General features: G+C 43.8%; 2 protein-coding genes across 3 annotated transcripts; one reads left to right on the top strand and one right to left on the bottom strand.

Moving 5' to 3' along the window:
- Positions 1–5,353: 5,353 nt before the first annotated feature.
- TERF2IP (TERF2 interacting protein) lies at positions 5,354–8,319 on the bottom strand. The gene is made up of 3 exons (XM_050903723.1): positions 7,845–8,319; positions 7,632–7,708; positions 5,354–7,005 (listed from the first exon to the last, which is right to left on the bottom strand). The coding sequence occupies exons 1-3, from the start codon at positions 8,317–8,319 to the stop codon at positions 6,562–6,564; spliced, it is 996 nt and encodes a 331-aa protein (XP_050759680.1). The 3' UTR covers positions 5,354–6,561.
- KARS1 (lysyl-tRNA synthetase 1) lies at positions 8,314–18,306 on the top strand. 2 transcript variants are annotated; one of them, XM_050903722.1, is made up of 14 exons: positions 8,314–8,459; positions 9,202–9,352; positions 9,559–9,724; positions 10,138–10,231; positions 10,506–10,692; positions 10,867–10,992; positions 13,184–13,303; positions 13,534–13,696; positions 13,796–13,969; positions 14,702–14,787; positions 15,489–15,574; positions 15,913–16,039; positions 17,717–17,860; positions 18,175–18,306. In XM_050903722.1, the coding sequence occupies exons 1-14, from the start codon at positions 8,377–8,379 to the stop codon at positions 18,259–18,261; spliced, it is 1,794 nt and encodes a 597-aa protein (XP_050759679.1). In that variant the 5' UTR covers positions 8,314–8,376; the 3' UTR covers positions 18,262–18,306. The 2 variants fall into 2 exon arrangements, with proteins under 2 accessions (XP_050759679.1, XP_050759678.1); XM_050903721.1 differs by lacking the exon at positions 8,314–8,459 and adding an exon at positions 8,574–8,680.
- Positions 18,307–18,443: the final 137 nt, after the last annotated feature.

Raw genomic sequence — 18,443 nt, 5'->3', positions numbered from 1 at the left:
CCATCGCCATTGGAGATGCCATTCTCCCATCTGCAATGGGAATATGTAGCTCAAACTTGAACAACAGAATTATTTTTACCTGTTTTTAACAGTGTTCCGGGAGAAAAGCTTGTTACCAGACTTGGGGAGTGAAATGCCTGCAAATACCTCCTTCTAAACATCCTCTTTCATGTGTAAAGTGCTGAGTCCCTTTAACATGCATCTATTTAACAGTGCATTCAGATATTGCTCCAGAGCTCAAATATTTCCACAGCCCTGCAGACAGCAAGGCAGGTGTCCTAAGGCAGGACCACAAGCCTCAACAAGGGATGAGGCTTGATTCTGAGACTGCGCATCCTTGGGAGAAGGTGATCAAGGCAAGGCTGGGCGTTGGAGGTGATCTGAGGAGGCTCCAGGCAGGATCAGGGCGTTCGGGGCCATGGGAAGCTGTGTTCCCCTTCCCTCTCCACCAACACCAAACCCACACCCCTCCCCATACCCGGTTCACTGCTCCTCCTCCCGGTGCTCCTCTTCCCTACCTGCCCGGGCTGCAGCCACTTGCCCCAAGGCCCTGTTCACTTTGTCGGTCAGCTACCCTCCTCGTGCCAGTGTAGCTCTGCTGAGGAGCGCTCATATTAAACCTGCCAGAAGGGCGTCTGGTGCCCACTATAGAAAAATGACAGTGTCTGCCTGGAGGACTAGACCTCGTTTGCATGTTATTAAAAAGTTGCAATATCTTCTTAAAAAGAGAAACATATACTGCTGGATTTTAAAATTAGGGGATATAGTGACTGTGTTCATGTTTGAAGGTGTATAGGCGAGAAACAGTGTCCAGCCTCTACCTATTGTGTGTGTTTGAAAGGTGACAGGGAAGGATTCACCTTAACTGAATAGCAATCTCTAATAGTAGGAAGAAGGCTCTTCTGACAAATTCACAGCAGCTGGGTTGGTTGAATTTTTTTGTACCAGAGAATTAATGAGGGTTTTGTTATGTGCTGATTCTGCTGAGGAAAGCAGGGAAAGTAACCTTACAGACAGATGCTGAGCAGTTATGTTGGTTAGCAAGAGAAAGTAGCTGCTAGCTAAAGAGCGGACCTGTGGAATGAACCAATGAGCCCAGTTAACAGTCAGCTCTGAGACCACAAAGAGTAGCAGCCTAGAGAAGTGGGAGAGCTTCCCAGCCCAGAAGCAGCTCTGTAGTCACCTTCACTGGGGTAGGCATCAGCATTCCAGATCCTGTGTGTCCCTTTGGGGTAAGAGACCGTCCTGCAGCAGTTAGGAAGAGAGTTGCAGGATGAACTGTGCAACAGGACGCAGTGAGCACAGTAGGTTAGCTGCCCAGCAAGGCAGCTCTAGAAGCAGAATTGGTCAGCAGTGGGAAAGACGATACAGGCAGGAGGGAGGAGCCTTTCTTTCAATTTCTGTTACATTCAGTATTATTGTTAATTATTTAGATTTCACAGGCCGGTGATTTGTTGCAGCATTTCTCTTATCCATGAAATTCTATTTCTTCAAATGCCCCTGTGTACACTCATGCCTTGTAAGGGATGGGTGGGCAGAGGCAGACCTCAGCTTGTTACCCAGTAAGCAGGGTTTTCCTGGTTTCTGGGTGCAGGACTAGATGAATACGTGTTTCTGAAGGAGCCCTTTGAAATTGAATCCAGACACCTCTTACCACCAAACAGGGCCTAGCACATTGAATTATTCAGATGCACTATTAAGTTTGTACACCATACAAGTTGAATTTCTCCTATAGCTGCTGGTGATTCCTTCAGCACAAAGTCAGTCACTATCCAAGTTTCACTTTCAATCATGCTTTTCTTTTGGCTGAAGCAATCAGCCCTGATCACCAAGACTAAAAACATTTTAAAGCAGCTGTGGATGATTACAGGATGTTTGCTCCTCAGGGACATGGTTTCTTTCCAGAGACCGCTAAGGTAGGGTTCCTGTAAGTATGAATCCTATTGTTTAAAACAAAGCCCTTATTCTTAGTGGTTGGAAAGACTCCAGGTGCTATTTCTGTATCTTTCCAGAGTTTGAATTTCCATTTAATCATCTGTAAAACTGGAATAATACTGACTCAATTCAGAAGAGGCAGATCTCAGTTTTGTATTGTGTAAAGGTTTGAAGCTAGATTCATAAAGGAGACATCAGAAGTTGTATCCAACATTTAGGCTTTAGTGACATTTACAGATCACTTGCTATCGTAGCACTGTGGATATCTATATTCCTAGAGCTAAACCCCTGTCGCGGTTTAACCCCAGCCAGCAACTAAGCACCACACAGTTGCTCGCTCACTCCCCCACCCAGTGGGATGGGGGAGAGAATCGAAAAAAGTAAAACTTGTGGGCTGAGATAAAGACAGTTTAATAGGACAGAAAAGGAAGGAAAATAATGATAATGACAATAATAATAAAATGACAATAATACTACTAAAAGAATTATTAGAATATACAAAACAAGCGATGCACAATGCAATTGCTCACCACTTGCCAACCCATGCCCAGTTAGTTCCCAAGCAGCGATCTGCCTCTCCCAGCCAAGTCCCCCCAGTTTATATACTGGGCATGACATCCTATGGTATGGAATATCCCTTTAGCCAGTCTGGGCCAGCTGTCCTGGCTGTGTCCCCCCCCCAGCTTCTTGTGCCCCTCCAGCCTTCTTGCTGGCTGGGCATGAGAAGCTGAAAAATCCTTGACTTAGGATAAACACTACTTAGCAACAACTAAACACATCAGTGTGTTATCCACGTTATTTTCCTACTAAATCCAAAACACTGCACTATACTGGCTACTAGGAAGAAAATTAACTCTATCCCAGCTGAAACCAGGACAACCCCTAATCCCTGCAAAGGGTGGGATGTATATTATGGAAATCATAGTGTTACCACTAGGGATCCTGTTGCTGAATGACAAAATCCACGTTTAGCAGGCAGCACTGGCATTGTGGTAGTAAGTCCACTGAAAGCAAGGTATCTTCCTTTACACAGTGTTTATGCAAACTTAAAGCAGGCAGGCTGGCATAGAGAAGTAGGACTCGTACTATGCCAGGAAGCGCACAGCCGCTGTTTTTTCTTTTAAAGTCCCTTTAAAATGGACCTTAACAATACTCAGCTAAAAGCATGGAGTCTCAGAAGCCTGTTCTTACTGAAGTCATAGTAAAGAGCTTCCTACTTTAAGTGCCAAGAAGCCTGTTTCTGAGCAAAAATAGACTCTTTTCAGTACATTGCTAATTATATCTCTACATTAACCAATGTCAGCTTGAGTGGCCTAAGTTTTATTATGAATACTTGTTTTCAGTGGACTCAGTCAATTCTGTGTATCAAATGTTTAGCTGGACAAAAACCTTCATAGTGTTTCCAGTCAGCCAGTAAACAAATGACATAAAAATAACATATGAGGCATTTTCTTAATGTACTGTTTTGAAAATAACATCTGCTTCCTAAGCTTAATCAGAGAAAAAGAAGGATCGTTGATTTCAGTGTATCTTGACTACACTCCTTTAGCTATGTTTCCTCAGTACAACAACTGGTAAGATTTTGTTTTTTCTGGAAGCACCAAAGCCACACAGTGTGGTCACATGAAAATTTATTGTCTTAATGCAGGCAAAGATGACTTAAAATACTTTTTGGAGGAGGAAAAAAACAACAACCCCCCCCAAACTTTCAAGATGGTGAGCATGACATTTAAAACTATGGCTACATCCTTTGGCATGTGCATAAAATAACAATCACGGAAGTCTGTTTAGAAACAAATGTCAAGTTTACATTGTGCAAGTTCAAAAGAGTAAACTCTGCTTTTATACCAATGAAGTGTAAGACAGAGAAGTCACCAATCAAAGGGACATTTAAAAATTGACTCTTTGGTATTCCTGTCTGTTGCTCTTCAACCCGGTGTGTGCAATCAGTTCTTCAACTGGTAGCTTTAGTTATGAAAGGCCAGCATTCATTGATTTTGATGAATGCTGGCTAACTCTAAAAGGAAGCAAATGGGAAATACCCAAATTCCAGATAATAGTTTGCAGACCCGGTATTTCTGCCTCTGGAATTGTCTTTAAATCAAAGTTCTGGCACACGCATTGCCACTCTGCTCGCCCTTCCAGGTTTGTAAATATTGCTGCTCCGGGCAATAATACAAAGAAGAAACTTGTATACTTCTTTGAGCTACAATAAGAGCGTTCGCGACGCTCCCTGATAGTATAGGGATCTGGTATCAACATGGAAAGCCAAACTGTCTCCAGCATATTGGAAGGAATGTAACTGTGTCTTTGGTAAGACAAAGCAGAGAAAATAGGATTTTTATCATGGGAGAAGGCGGAGCCAGAATGCCCTGAAGCAGAACCATATGATATAGTGACATCTCCAGGACCTGTTATGGGAAAGTGGACTGAAGAGACCTAGACCCATTGCCTGCACAAGAAAGAGTGTATCTATCTGTGGATAAGCAGTGCCTTTCAGGAGTTCAGAACAGATGAAAGAGGGCAATGTTGAGTAAGCTGTGCTTGTTGTGTCTTAGTTCCTACGCCTACTGAGTGCACCAAGTGCATGTGGAAAGGTTCTCAGTGTTAGACAATGTGTTTGTATGGTTCTGCAAAGGTAAAAGCACTGTATGCAGGCTCAGAAGTTTGCATTGCATGTCTGACTAATTGCCCTGAAAAAGGCAAACTCATTCTTAAAATAAGTATCACTTAGAATTAAAGATACAATAAGTGTTACACCTGATCTTTTTATGTTGCAGCCATTTAATATGTTCTACCTCTCTGAATTCTAGAGCAGTTTTGGGTAAACAAGATGACCATTGAATTGTGAGGTTATGGTGCTGCCGAGATGTGTACACCACGCAAGCTAGAATGGGAGATTTTGGCTGCAGGAGGTGACGGGTCTGCTGCTTATGAACCTGGTCATCAGCAGTCCTTGGATTCAAAACCAGCTGGTAAAGTTTCTAATTTTTAAAAAATCTTACTACTTTATTTGCTATGTTGTCTTGCACTCTCTCGTTAAGTGCTTGTCTGGTCTTCCACACAAGTCTCAAGGAACCAGTCTGAGCAGCATGAATGTACCAAATAATTCTCACTTTTTCAGCAGGAGTGACCTGTCCAGTGAAACACTGCATAGTCTAAAACAGAGTTTTGGCATTTATTTGGTTACGTTGGTTAACTCCCCAAATAATCAGTTGGTGCTTCAGGACAGTGGTTTTCTGAAGTAGCAGTCTCATTATATGCAGTTATCATTGACCTTCAATATAATTTGAATTTGGCTTAAAATCGGCAATTTTCCAATTCACCTTAATTTTTTTGAGTGCCACAGTGCAATAAGCAAAAACCCCAAAATATAATTCTAAGGAAAGAAAGAAAAAAACAAACCACCCAAACAGTCTTTGCTTTTACCAGCCCATTTTATTTCACCAAAAGAATGAATGCCAGATTTGCAGGACTGACTTCAAATAATATTGAAATAGCAACCAGAGCACAATTTCAGGCTGAAAGGACTGAGTTTTTCAGATTGTGACTGTGTACTAGCAATGGTGTTCTCCCTCTCAAACATGACTTAGGTGATAGATACCTAAATAAACTGAGCACTCTTTCTTAACTTGTATCTCCTACTTAACTATTGCACGTGGCCCTGAAAGCTGGTCTACTTTTTCCAGCTAGACTATATGGTCTGGTACAAGTGTTACTTTGCCTGGATTAAAGAAGCTGTGACTCTTCAATTGTAGAGGTGCAAGCCGGGGCAGGGCTATTGATTGTTTCTGAAATCGTGAAGCAAGATGGTAAAGTTAATGTTATTAAACAAGCCCTGCAATATTAGCACTGGAGAACACGTGCTGGAAGAGGCAATAAAAACTGAGATGACTGTCTACTGGCCTGAGGTTTTAACTGACAGATCTCTGTAACATGAGATTGAATATTATAATGTCACAGTGACCTTTTTTGTACATTCCTAGTACACATAGCCACTCTGAGACATCTCAGCATTCATTTATGAGACGAAGCGCCTCATCTTCTGGCATGAATGTTCTTGATCCCTCTTTTTGAACAGTTACATTTTCATTGTTATAGTCTCCAAATGTCTGCTGCTAATCAAGGTTCATTAACAAAAAAAACCAAGTTAATGACAACTGGCAGAGCAGGTTTTTAAATGATAATCCACAACAGTTTGAAGTAAGACACGTGACAGAAAGCAAGCTGCTATTGTGCACTAATAATGCAGTACAGGTTAGAGCACTTAATGTGATTCTGTCAGATTTTGGTGCCAACCCTATTCAAAATCCTTTGCATGCAGCAATGTACAGGTAGGACTGTCAGCTGGTTTATATAGTAGATACATGCTTCAAAGCAAATTTTCAGTGTAAATGTGATACTGTATAGAACTTTTCACCATTTTCTACTTTAACGTGTTTAGTGTACTCAGTATTACAAATAAAAATCAAAATAGACCTTTTATAAAAAAAATTATTATAAAGCATTTCCGAAACTTCAGAATGTTGCATCAAATTTTCCATCACATTTGCATTTCTGAAATGACTTTTGTTTTTTAAGTTCCTGCCACAGTCCTAGATCAGTCATTCCCCTCTGCTTTGCTATCTAACTTTTCCTAAATGCTACCCGCTTTGCTACATTTTCAGCTCCAAATTTTGCTATCAATTTATTTCTGACATGTTCATCATCTTTTTGCAATTCCAAATCATCCTCTCTGCTCCATACAGGGTACCCATCCGAGCGCTGCCCTGTCTGTAGAAAGTATAAAGTAGTCTCCACTTCACCAGTGTTTTTCAGAAAGGCCTGTGTAACAGTGAACAGGTCCATGCTGAATTTCTCCATGAAGTGTTGCATAGTTTTTACTACTTCTCCCACCACACTGGAAGAAGAGCAAGTGCTTGTTGGTCTTTCTTCCCTTTGCAATTGAGTGTCAGGGAGAGCGGAGTCCTCTGGTCCAGTTTTCAAACCAGATGCTGCTTCTCCTGGGGACTTTCCCTCTCCATCTTGTGTAGAAAGTTCTTCTGAAATGTCTGAAGTGTCACTTCCTGACTAAAAGTAAGAAGTGGAGTCATCCATTAGACATGGTATTTTCTGGCAAGCTTCTTTTATCACTGCTACCCGACCACCTTCCACTGTGACTCTACAGTGTATATAAAAAAACTCAGAAACTACTAGGCATAGTAAAATTCAGTGACTGAAGTGAAACCGCATGTGTTAAGAAGGACATACAAGATCGCAGAAAAGCACGAAATACAAGGGAGAATGTGAACAAACTAAGTATAAAAGGCAAAAGTAAATGTTAATGCAACTGCGGGAACATTTTATGCCTGAGGTGAAAGTATGACTTCCTTTTGCCAGTACAGCTTTTAATGTGACAACGCCGTTACATTAATTTCCTCAAGTTTACTTGGGCAGGGAATCAAACTAAGAAAATAGGCCGCAGTGAGGCACCATTCATCGTAAGCCACGCAGTTCACGGCTCACGTGCAGCCCCCACTTAGCCACAGCAGAAGGGATGTCATGGTGCAAAGCCACTTAAGAAGTGAATTATGAGTTACTGTTGTGCCATTCTGTGACACCCAGGAAGGACCACTGCGAGCAGCTGGCTCTCAGCGGCACTGCGGCGCGCGGCAGCAGCAGCAGCGCTGCTCCCCGTGCTGGCCCTGGACGCTTACCTCCGTGCTTTCAAACTCCCGATTCGCTGCCTCGAAAAGACCCGTGCTTTGTGCGGGCTCCTCCGTCTGCCGGGTCTCTGCGGGAACACGCGGGCATCGACCGCTGGGCCGCAGCGGGGCCCAGGGCCGCGGCCACCCCCGCGCCCATCAACCTCCCCTCGCCCCGGCCGCCCCCCCCCAGCCCCCCCGCCCCGCCGGCTGCCCCCAGCTCACCCCCGAGCAGCGGCCGCAGGTGCCGCAGGTAGCGGTCGCGCATGGCCTGCCAGCTGTGCCGCGTCAGCCCGGCCCGCTCCAGCTCCTTCCAGAGCGCCTGGCCGCTCGCCCGCGCACCGCCCCGCCCGCGCACCGCCCGCAGCAGCGCGGCGTCCTCCGCCTCCGTGAAAGCGAGGCGACCGCGCGGCGAGGCGGCGGGCAGCCGGAACGGCTCCAGCGGCAGCCGCTGGTTGCGCTCCACGCACTCCGTCACGTACTCGGTGGAGACGGCCCCGCCGGGCGCCGCCTCGCCGGGCTGCGCCAGGAGCACGGCTCCCGGCTCCTGCACGCGGCACAGCCGCCCGCCGCCCGCCAGCACCAGGGGCGCCAAGCGCAGCTTGGCCAGCCCGGGCCGCACGTAGAACCGCATCGGGCTCCCGTCCTCCCACAAGAACAGCGACCGCGAGCGCGCCGCCGCCGCCCCGCGCTCCGCCATCGCCGCGCCGGGCGCGCAGACGCGGCCGCGCCGGAAGAGGCGGCTGGACGTGGGAAGATGGCGGCTGCACCTGAGAAGATGGCGGCTGCGGCGGAGCGCGCCTGCGACGCCGAGGAGGCCGAGTCGCGCCTCAGCAAAAAGTGAGGGTGGGCGGGCAGGGGGAGCCGGGCCGCGCCGCGCCGGGCTGGGGAGGCGAGGCGAGGCGAGGCGAATGTCTGCCTGACCCACCCGGTGCGTGTCTCCGCCAGGTAGATCCGTCGGAGCGCGCCATGCTGAGCCCCGCCGCTGCGTGGCTCCGCGGCTGGGCCCGGAGGGCCGCGCCCGCGCTCCGATGGCGCCAGGCGCTTCATGACCAAAGCAGGTCGGTGCTTTGCGGTCTGGCTGGGCCCGCCTGTTTCCTCATGAAGTTCTGGCCGGCGGGGTTGGGAGCCGCGGGAAGAGCCGCGGCGCCTGTGGGCAGTGGGGGGGCCGGGCCGGGCCGGGCCGCGAAGGCGACTTCGGGAACCCTAAGTAGCGCGTGACTTCTGTCAGTAGAGAGTTTGCCTTATTTCACTTATATGCTGCGTGGGCTTGCTAGGGTCTCATGTATAAAGTGGCCTGCGGAAGGTCATTGGGCACACAGGCACGCATCCTCAAGGTCTGTTTACGTAATGTTTAATTCAGTTTCAACTTTCTCTGAGTGTTTGTATCTCACAGGAGATGGACTAAAAGAGTTCAAAGAAGAAAAGGCTTAAACATGCTTAAGCGTTATTTTTACTTTTGGGCAGAGTAAGGGAAATGACAGAGTTATTTGTATAGTAAGCTTTTTGCAGAATCCTGCCAAGTGTTTTCCTGTAGAAGTATCAGAGTACTTGCTGCATTTGGTTTCCTTCTCTTTTGCAGTGAGCTGAAGAGACGTTTAAAGGCTGAGAAAAAAATAGCTGAAAAAGAGGCAAAGCAGAAAGAGCAAAGTGAAAAGCATTCAAATAAGCCTTCCTTGACTTCTGACTCTGAGAATAACATTGCTGCTGATGAGGAAAGCTTGGATCCAAATGTGAGTGTCTGGCCTCATGCTTATTACTGTTCTGAGAATAAATGTTATTGATTTACATTTGTTTTTTTATTCAAGGGGAGCTAAATGGTTAAAAGGGGAGAGACCTACATATTCCTACATAAGGGCAGCTGTGTTTTGATTTACAACCTGTGAAATATTTTCAGTTTCTAACAAAGTGGTCTGGTTTTGTTTGTTTCTGGTGACAGCAATACTACAAGATCCGTAGCCATGCAGTCCAGCAGCTGAAGGGCACCAGTGAAGATCCCTATCCCCACAAGTTCCATGTAGACTCATCTCTCTCAGATTTTATAGAGAAGTACAGTCACCTGCAGCCAGGAGATCACCTGACAGACGTTACAGTGAGAGTAGCAGGTAAAGGCTTATCTGGGATACAGAAAGATGGTCTGTTGCTTTGCTAAGCCGAGTCTTAGCTGCTTTTAGTGATGGGGTGGTCTCTCTTCAAATTTTGCTGATCCCCTGTTACTCGGTCATGAAGTCTGTAGCAGTGTTAGACTACTCAGGACATGTCCTTTCAGACTGAGTGGACCTGTGCAACAGCCCTTACAACTACAAAATCAGATTGTGATATGGGCTCCAGGACCCCGAGTTCATATGGTCTTTTGTGCACTGGTATTAATTGTGAGACTTAACTGCTTCTCTTTCACGGTTAGTGATCAGTTCAGAGCTGATGATCCTTTGTCCAAGTGATAATACTGTGGCTTTTGCCCCTGTATCCTTTCTGCTAGGGACTCTTTTCCTGATTTCCTGCGTACTTTGATATTTAGGTCGAATCCATGCAAAGCGCGCCTCTGGAGGGAAGCTGATTTTCTATGATCTTCGTGGCGAAGGAGTCAAGTTGCAGGTCATGGCAAATTCCAGGTAAGTAGAGGTATTCCCAGTAGCATTCTAAACTGAACTGCATTCTGGGGTCTGGAGATCTGTATTTGGGCATTCTGTTACTTCATCTCCTTAGGCTATTTGTCTATGGGTTGGCTTAGGCAGCCAGGTAGTGTTTTGCCTAGGACGTTGTGGTTGGCTTCCCTGATAGAAGAATCCTTTTTTGTGTGTGGATTTGGTGTGTGGAGAGACTTGCAGGACAGTTTGGAATGTTGGATTTTAAACAAACCTGCTTAGATCGGCTTTGTAATTACAGGCTCTACAAATCTGAGGACGAGTATTTCCGTATTAACAACAAACTGCGTCGTGGGGACATTATTGGTGTAGAAGGGAATCCTGGGAAAACAAAGAAAGGGGAACTAAGTATCATACCGTATGAAATAACTCTGTTGTCTCCGTGCCTGCACATGTTGCCTCATCTTCACTTTGGCCTCAAAGATAAGGTACTTGTCATACCTGTCACTCTTGGAGGCAATTTGACAGATAGGTCTGAATGGATGACCTTTTATATCTGCTGGTGGTGTCAGTCAACACAGGAACATTAGTTTTGTTTTGGTATTTTTTCCTTTGGCAGCCCGTTTTCTCTAGCTTGTGTCAAAGATACTTGTTCTTTTCAGGAAACTAGGTATCGTCAGAGATACTTGGATTTAATTCTTAATGATTATGTGAGGCAGAAATTCATAACCCGTGCAAAGATCATTACGTACCTTCGGAGCTTTCTAGATGAGTTGGGCTTCCTTGAGGTAAGGCTTCAGTGTTTATTTCTCTCTGCATACTGAATGTGTTTAGAGCTTCTCAGCTTCAAGGTTGCTTTATATTCAGGCTCATATGCAAAGTATTTACAGAATTGAGAATAATTACTTCAGCACAGTATGTTTTATCAGCTTAATGTAATGGGAGCCATTCCTTTCCTCTCTTTTAAAAGTTAAAGACTATTCCTCAGTTGATGAGGTTATGACTCAGGAAACTTTTATCAAGGTAGTACTTCAAACTACTGCTGTCCTTTCCTTATTTCAGTAAACTAAGGTGCAAATAACATCTTTGAAATGGTGTTTTGCCTCTGGAGGTAAGTGCAGGTTTTACTTCCTGCAAGTAAAATTGTTTTTATCTTAAGATCTGTTGTGGAGTAGCATATGAGAAAATAATACTAGCTCTGCTCTCTGTTGCATCCAGATTCTTGGTTGTACTTTACAGTTAGCAAGAAGATTAGAACTTAATGTAGTTTATTTACAAGTGTTTATCAACTGAATCTGTAAAAGCTGCCAGTGGGAGTTTCTTGAGAGCAGTGGGAATCCGAACCTGTGCTGCGTCATCTCTGTCATATGTGTAATGGCTTTAATGGCTTTCTTTGATTTGTTTTTGGGTTTGATTTTTTTTTTCCCAAATAATTCTTAATCTGGTACTTACAGATTTTACTGTTCTGATAACTTAATCAAAAAGGACCATAAGAGTCCTTCTCAATTTATATGAAGTTTTGAATTGCTGTTGGAATAATGGAGTAAGTTACTTAGGCTTGGTGGGAATGTTGGGAATAAAATAAAAGGCAGAGAAGTCAGGGAATGGCCTACTATACAATAGAGTGCAATCTGGAGGTACGTGAATCAGGCAGTGCTCAATCGTACCAGTACTCCATGTGGCACAGTGTAGTGTCATGCCATGGACAGATACTAGTTAATTTTGAGAAAAATTAGCCGAACTGTCGTGGGTATTGTATTGTGCTCTTCAGCTGATTGTCAGGGTTTGTTAGTTCAATCGTCATCAATTAAACTTTATTTCTGATTCCGGTACTGTCTGGGATGGTGACTGCTTTCTGTTTTCTGCAGCTCAGCTTGTTTTACAGTGTAGATCTGTTTGGAGAATCCCATTAAATAATTGCTTAGGGAGCTATATTAATTCATAGCCTACACAATTTCTCCTTTTTTTTAAGTTCTGGCTGCATCCTTGTTCTCTTTTTATCACACATTGACTTCTCTTTTTTTTTTTTTTTTTTTTTTTTTTCCCCCCGACCTTTGTTCTTTCACAGGAGCCCTGAGTCTCATTCTATTTCATAGAAGCGTTCCCCTTCTGTATGGCTATAAGTAGTTCTGTTGTGAATTGTGAAATTCTGTTGTGAAAATACCTGTTTTCATGCTTCTGGGTCAGTAACGGGCATTAATTCTTGATGCTAAGATGTGAGGGTATTGCCAGGCATGCTGAAGTTCTTTGTGTTAACGTGAAAGCCAAGCTGGTTTGTAAGCGCAGCAGTTTAAACATGGCATATCCCGCAGAATCAATTAGAAAATTGTTTGTCCGCTTCCACCAGCTCTCTGTGTAGGGGGCCAAATTTTGAGTTGTAAATCATTCTGCTACTCCATTTTTCCATCCTTTGGAGCTACTTTCTCTTTTCAATGTCAAGAGACATTGAACTGAAGTCTGTTTCTCACATAGTCGGTAGCGTGTATTGCTTGAAGCATAAGTGGTCACCACCTGCTGCCAATCCAGTCATTCCCCAGGCTGTACTGATACTGGGGATTGCCCTGACCCAGGTGCAGGAGCTTGCACTTGGCCTTGTTGAACTTAATTTTCTGTAATGTAGAGAGATGGTTTTATGACAGTGCCACAGCCCAGTTCCTGGCTTTGATAACATGAACCCAGCAGGTTCACATTTAGAGTAAATATGACTGATTCTTGATAGCAACAAATAGTTCAAGTAATTTGTCTTTACTGACTGCATGGGAGAAGTGCTGTTTAGTTCAGAATTGTTTTCATATACTGGAATGTCAAACAATAAATGAAATACAGAGATTTTTCATCAAAGCTAGCTGTGGTTTGTTTATTTGCTTGATCTACAGAGTTCTGCTTTGGAAACAGGTTAGACGAAAGCCGGGCATTGAGGTAGGAGCCTGGAAATATGCCACTGTTAAATTAATTTTTTTTGTTGTTATTGTTTTACAGGTTGAAACTCCTATGATGAATATAATTCCAGGTGGAGCTATGGCAAAACCTTTTATCACGTACCACAATGAACTGGATATGAATTTATATATGAGAATTGCTCCAGAGCTTTACCATAAGGTAAAATACAAGCCCCTCATGGCTAAGCCTATATTCTTCAGATTGTTGTGATCTTATTCTAAAAAAGTAAAGGTAGCTAAACCAAGGATTATTCTTGAAGAAAGGTGGACTCACTTGATTGGAGGAAACAAAATGTATCTTGAATGAGATTTGTAAGGTCACGTGTGTTTGGGCTCTCTTTAGTTCTTTTGAAAAAGTTAGTGTGTTTACTAGAATTTCCTTTTGTTTAGATGTTGGTGGTTGGAGGCATAGACAGAGTATATGAAATTGGGCGTCAGTTCCGGAACGAAGGAATTGATTTGACTCACAACCCTGAGTTCACAACTTGTGAATTCTATATGGCTTATGCAGACTACCATGACTTGATGGAAATTACAGAGAAGTTGCTTTCAGGTGATGTATGCAATATTAATTAAAAAAGAGCAAGAATCTCTGGAAGAATTGCATATTATGTGGCATATTCTTCTTCTAAACTTCATGTTCCTTTTGTAGGGATGGTGAAACATATTACTGGAAGTTACAAGATCACTTATCATCCAGATGGTCAAGATGGACAGGCCTATGAGATAGATTTTACCCCTCCCTTCCGGCGAATGAGCATGGTGTATGATCTGGAAAAGGTCCTAGGAGTGAAATTTCCATCAGCTGAGTGTTTTGAGACTGAAGGTTAGATGCTGAGTATGAATGTCCTATAATTCTTCCTTAACAGAAAGAGGGCAAAAGGTCTCGAGTTCTCAGCCTGCAGTCTGTCAGCTGCTTTTTTGAGGTGGTACTAACACATGGGATTGCTTTTCTCTGGTTTTGTCTGTTACCTAAGAGTCCACAAAGAAGCCTTCATGCCTTGCAGTCTTTGGCAGGATCTGACTCTTTTGCCTTTTCCTTTGTTGAGTGTATGTGATGCTGTATACTCAAGAGGCATGATCTGTTGAGTTCTTGGATCTGTTGAAGAGACCCAGCTTTTTATTTCTTGTTTCTTCTGTCTTTTGTGCAATTGAGTCTCCATGCCTGTGATCATAGTTTAGGAGTATGATTATTTTGGGCTTTCTTCAAAATGTGCGTATGTGCTATTTTATTCCTGGAATCCAGAGCCATAATGAAAGAAGTACATACGCTGTTTAGTGTTTGGGGTTTTTTTTTCCCCCCAAATAATAATGTCCAGCTGTCGTGTGGGGTTGTGCTTAACTGTTGTCAAGTTTCTGAAATATAAAAAACCTTACATTTTAGTGTAAACTGATTAAAAACAAACACTATTTTTGTAGATTGACATTTAAGCTCATGTTTTTTCCATGATGTATACCATTAAGATCTTATAAATCGCTCTAAGACACGTTGAAGGATGCAGAAAGAAAAAAATGTGGTTGCCTGGGTGGCTTTTCTAATTTTTGTCTACAATTTCAGAAACTCGTAGGTTCTTTGATGACCTTTGTACAGAGAGAAGTGTTGAGTGTCCACCTCCCAGGACAACAGCCAGGCTTCTTGACAGAGTAAGTAAAGGTGGTGTTTTTATAATCCTAATGTCTTTGAGGATCTATCTGTATCAACAAAAGTCTCTTCAGAGCAAAAGTTTAGCTGCATCTGGGAAAACACGCTGAAATACACTTCAGCTATTTCTTTAACACAGTGAGAAAACTTGCTGTGTCAAAATCTTTTTTTTTTTTTTTTTTTTTTTGTGTTGTCTACACCAAAATGTAGCTTACTGATGCCTGCTTAATGTGAGCACTAGAGGACTTTAGTTTGATAACTGGTCTCTTTGTGCTTAAAGCAGATCTGCTTTATCTTATGTCAGTTTTGTCTGTGAGATCTGTGTATTTGTATGTACCTTACCAAACTGGTAGGCTTACCATATAGTTCTTCTATCAACTGTATTAAGTCTTTTCCTTTGTACCTAAAATATTACCTGATAGCTGTTTTTCTGCTGCTTTTCCTATTGGCCTTTGTTGTAATGTCCAAATTGAATTATGTTGTTATTTTTTATCCAGTTTTTTCCATGTAATTTTTCTTACCCAACTAGGACACACTCTGTTAATGAAGACATCACCATGATCAGGAATTCTTAGTTGGGAAACTTTTCAGTTTTATGGTACCTTCTTCAGTAGTGAAGAGAAGGAAGTAGGATGTTTGGGTAAGGCAGTGCTAGGAAAGTGATATTGTACTCTATGTAATTGTTTTGCTTTTGTTTTCCCAGTTAGTTGGTGAATTCCTGGAAGTCACTTGTATCAACCCTACATTCATCTGTGATCACCCACAGATCATGAGTCCTCTAGCCAAATGGTAAGAGTATGAGACACAGGCAGTCTGTAACTCTTTTAAACCCTCTAGTCCTGCTTTATTAAAAAGAAAAAAACAAAAAAAGAAAAAAAGTCACATATGTGAAATCAGAGATTTTGATGTTGTACACTAGTTTGTGAATTCTGACACCAGCCAAGATAGACATTGGTTCCTGAGCTGTGAAACCCATCATCCAGGGAAGAGGTGTGCTGATGCTTACTAGTTTGAAGTTTTGACAGCTGTTACTGCTAAGCGTGGGCAATCCTCCCGAAGTAATGGATGTGCTCTGTGCTTCTGTAAAGATCTTTATTTTAAGGTATGGTTGTTTTGTCTTCACATAGGCATCGCTCTCATCAGGGACTAACAGAACGCTTTGAACTGTTTGTAATGAAGAAGGAAGTGTGCAATGCGTACACAGAACTTAACGACCCTTTCCGGCAGCGGCAGCTTTTTGAGGATCAGGCCAAGGTATGGTGTCTTGCTAACAGTGAATCAATGATATAGGCACATAAGCAAAGAATACTTCCTATGTCTATTCCAAATCTGTCATTAGGCCCTACTGCTGAAAAGGGTTGTTACTACTTTGAGCGAGTGTTTCTCACTCTAGTGAAAGCCTGTCATTAAAACTTAATTCCTTTTAAAGGAACCTTGCTCTTTACGGTAAACAAGTCCAAACACTGCTGTTGATTAGGTTTTTAGTAGTGTGACTTTGTTTTGGAATATCTTCCCTTTTATTCTATCTGACGTACTAATCTGAAAAAAAGCAAACGTGCAAAGCGTTTTCTCTGTCTTCCTCAGGCTGAAAGTTATTTTTCCCCAGTTAAGCATTTATGTAGTCATACAACATTATACTTCTAGGTTCTTAAATAAATTTTCGTGTCTGATAAGAGTTTGAATGGTGTGTAAGAAATAGCCTGATTTCCTGAACTGAGTTACTACTATTTTAAATTGGCTTACAGAATAGAGTTGCAGACTGGAAATTATTAGGCCTGCAAATTTATAGTACTAGGTTTCTCTAGATAAGCCTCAGAAAGGAGTGACTGAAACTGATTTTGTTATTAATTAGGTATACACATCCATGAATGCATGCGTGCCCGCACATGATCGAGGTCAGATGATGCGGTCTGCAGAAACAGAGTTCCTGTTGTTCCTACTCTTTCTAATGGCTTTGCAGTGCCTGAGAGGATTAAACAATTGTCAAAACCAGGAAGATAGACTTATGTCAACTAACTTACTTGATAGTAAATTTCAAAATGTTCAGTCAGAATGAATAGTATTAGAGATGTCTTTCACCTTTGGTCTGTTGTATATGTGTTTGCTGCAGTTGTCTCTCATGATTATAGCCAGACTTTGCAGATACATATGTACTGAACGAAAATTTGCCTGAAAATTTAACGTTAAGGTGGAGATTGAAATGAAGAATGGCAGTTCGCGTTTCAGGATTTCAGACTTGGGCAGAAGAGTTTGCTTTAACAGTCTTTTGCAGAGTCTTCCTTGAAACTGCGTGAGCAAAAATGTTTGTTGTTGTTTCAACACTTAGACTTGGCATTTTCTAAATTTGAGAGGGTTGGCTAGTCTGCGTTTTTATTATGATGACTTTTGGCACTTGGGGGCTGTCAGGGTCAGATGCATTAGTTGCCATCTCAGTGTAGGGTTTTTTAATCTTTCTACTTGAGGGGAAAAAAGCAATCCCTAAACTTTGTTTCACGGAGCAACTACTGATGATTCAAATAATTACGTGTCTTAGTTGTTTCTGCAAACATTAAAGGGGGGGTTGCCAGCAATAAAGAATCTGAGAAGCCTTTGAAAGCAGTTTATTCCACTGTCATCTGCTGCCATATGGCCCTGGAGATAGCTTTTATTGAAGTGAAGGGCTTGGGCCTTTGCCTAGAAAGGAAACTTACCGACAGAAAGGAATGGAGCCTAGAGCTATTTTGGAAGCACCTGAACAAGTGACCTCCACATTTCTCCAGGTGCTGAGACTCCTTCATCTGTTACTCGCTTATGCAGCTGTATAGGGCTTTGGTTTCATCAGTTACATGACTGCTACAAACATCGATATTCCTCCTTTTTGGTAGGGGTCAGCCGAAGTGGTACTACCTAGCTCTGCACAACCCACCTTTTACTATTAATTTTCTCATTTAGGCAAAAGCTGCGGGTGATGATGAAGCCATGTTTATTGATGAAAACTTCTGCACTGCACTGGAGTATGGCCTTCCTCCTACAGCTGGCTGGGGCATGGGAATTGATCGCCTCACCATGTTCCTGACCGATTCCAATAACATCAAGGTAAATGTGAGAAAGGGCAGTGCTGACTGCTAGCTCTGTCAGAGAACAGGGAATGAGATTCTGCACAGCAGGCCATCTCTCGAACAAAACAAATAACAGACAGTGTAGCCGTCTGAGGTTAAGAGGAAGAACTCCACCTCAGAAAAGCTCTCCTTTGTTGCTCTTGCTTAGAAATCTCCACGGAGCGCGCAGCCGCCGTGCAGGCTGCGCTCCTGCAGCGCTGCGGAGGGCGCCGGGAGGGCAGGCCGAGGCGCGCTCTTCCCCGAGGCCGGGGGGTGGTGGGGCGGCCCCGCTGACGGTGTGCCTTTTCGCAGGAGGTGCTTCTCTTCCCTGCCATGAAGCCGGAGGACAACAAGAAGGAGGCGCAGCCCGTCCCGCCCGCCGAAGGCACCTCCGTCTGAAGCCCGCGGCGGCGCGGGCCGTGAATAAAGGCAGCGCTCTCTGCCGCCCGTCTCTGTGTCTTTGTGTGCGCCTGCGCAGGAGCGGCCGCTCCCGGCGGGCCCCGCGCGCCGGGGAAGCAGCCGCGCGTGCGCGGTGGGGGTGTTGCTGAGCCGCGTTGCCCGGCGCGGCCGCGGGGCTTTCG

Source organism: Gymnogyps californianus, chromosome 12 (assembly GCF_018139145.2).
Source record: "Gymnogyps californianus isolate 813 chromosome 12, ASM1813914v2, whole genome shotgun sequence".
Taxonomy (NCBI): Eukaryota; Metazoa; Chordata; class Aves; order Accipitriformes; family Cathartidae; genus Gymnogyps; species Gymnogyps californianus.
This window is presented reverse-complemented; position numbering and strand designations above follow the sequence as displayed.

What these genes read in the sequence shown, in the direction of transcription:
- TERF2IP (XM_050903723.1), bottom strand. Translation starts at nt 8,319, where the DNA reads ATGGCGGAGCGCGGGGCGGCGGCGGCGCGCTCGCGGTCGCTGTTCTTG. An exon ending in CCTGCGGCCGCTGCTCGGGG is followed by an intron (nt 7,709 to 7,844) that starts GTGAGCTGGGGG and finishes GTGTTCCCGCAG; the next exon opens with AGACCCGGCAGACGGAGGAG. An exon ending in GGGAGTTTGAAAGCACGGAG is followed by an intron (nt 7,006 to 7,631) that starts GTAAGCGTCCAG and finishes TCTTACTTTTAG; the next exon opens with TCAGGAAGTGACACTTCAGA.
- KARS1 (XM_050903721.1), top strand. Translation starts at nt 8,589, where the DNA reads ATGCTGAGCCCCGCCGCTGCGTGGCTCCGCGGCTGGGCCCGGAGGGCC. An exon ending in CAGGTCATGGCAAATTCCAG is followed by an intron (nt 10,232 to 10,505) that starts GTAAGTAGAGGT and finishes TTGTAATTACAG; the next exon opens with GCTCTACAAATCTGAGGACG. An exon ending in ATGAGTTGGGCTTCCTTGAG is followed by an intron (nt 10,993 to 13,183) that starts GTAAGGCTTCAG and finishes ATTGTTTTACAG; the next exon opens with GTTGAAACTCCTATGATGAA.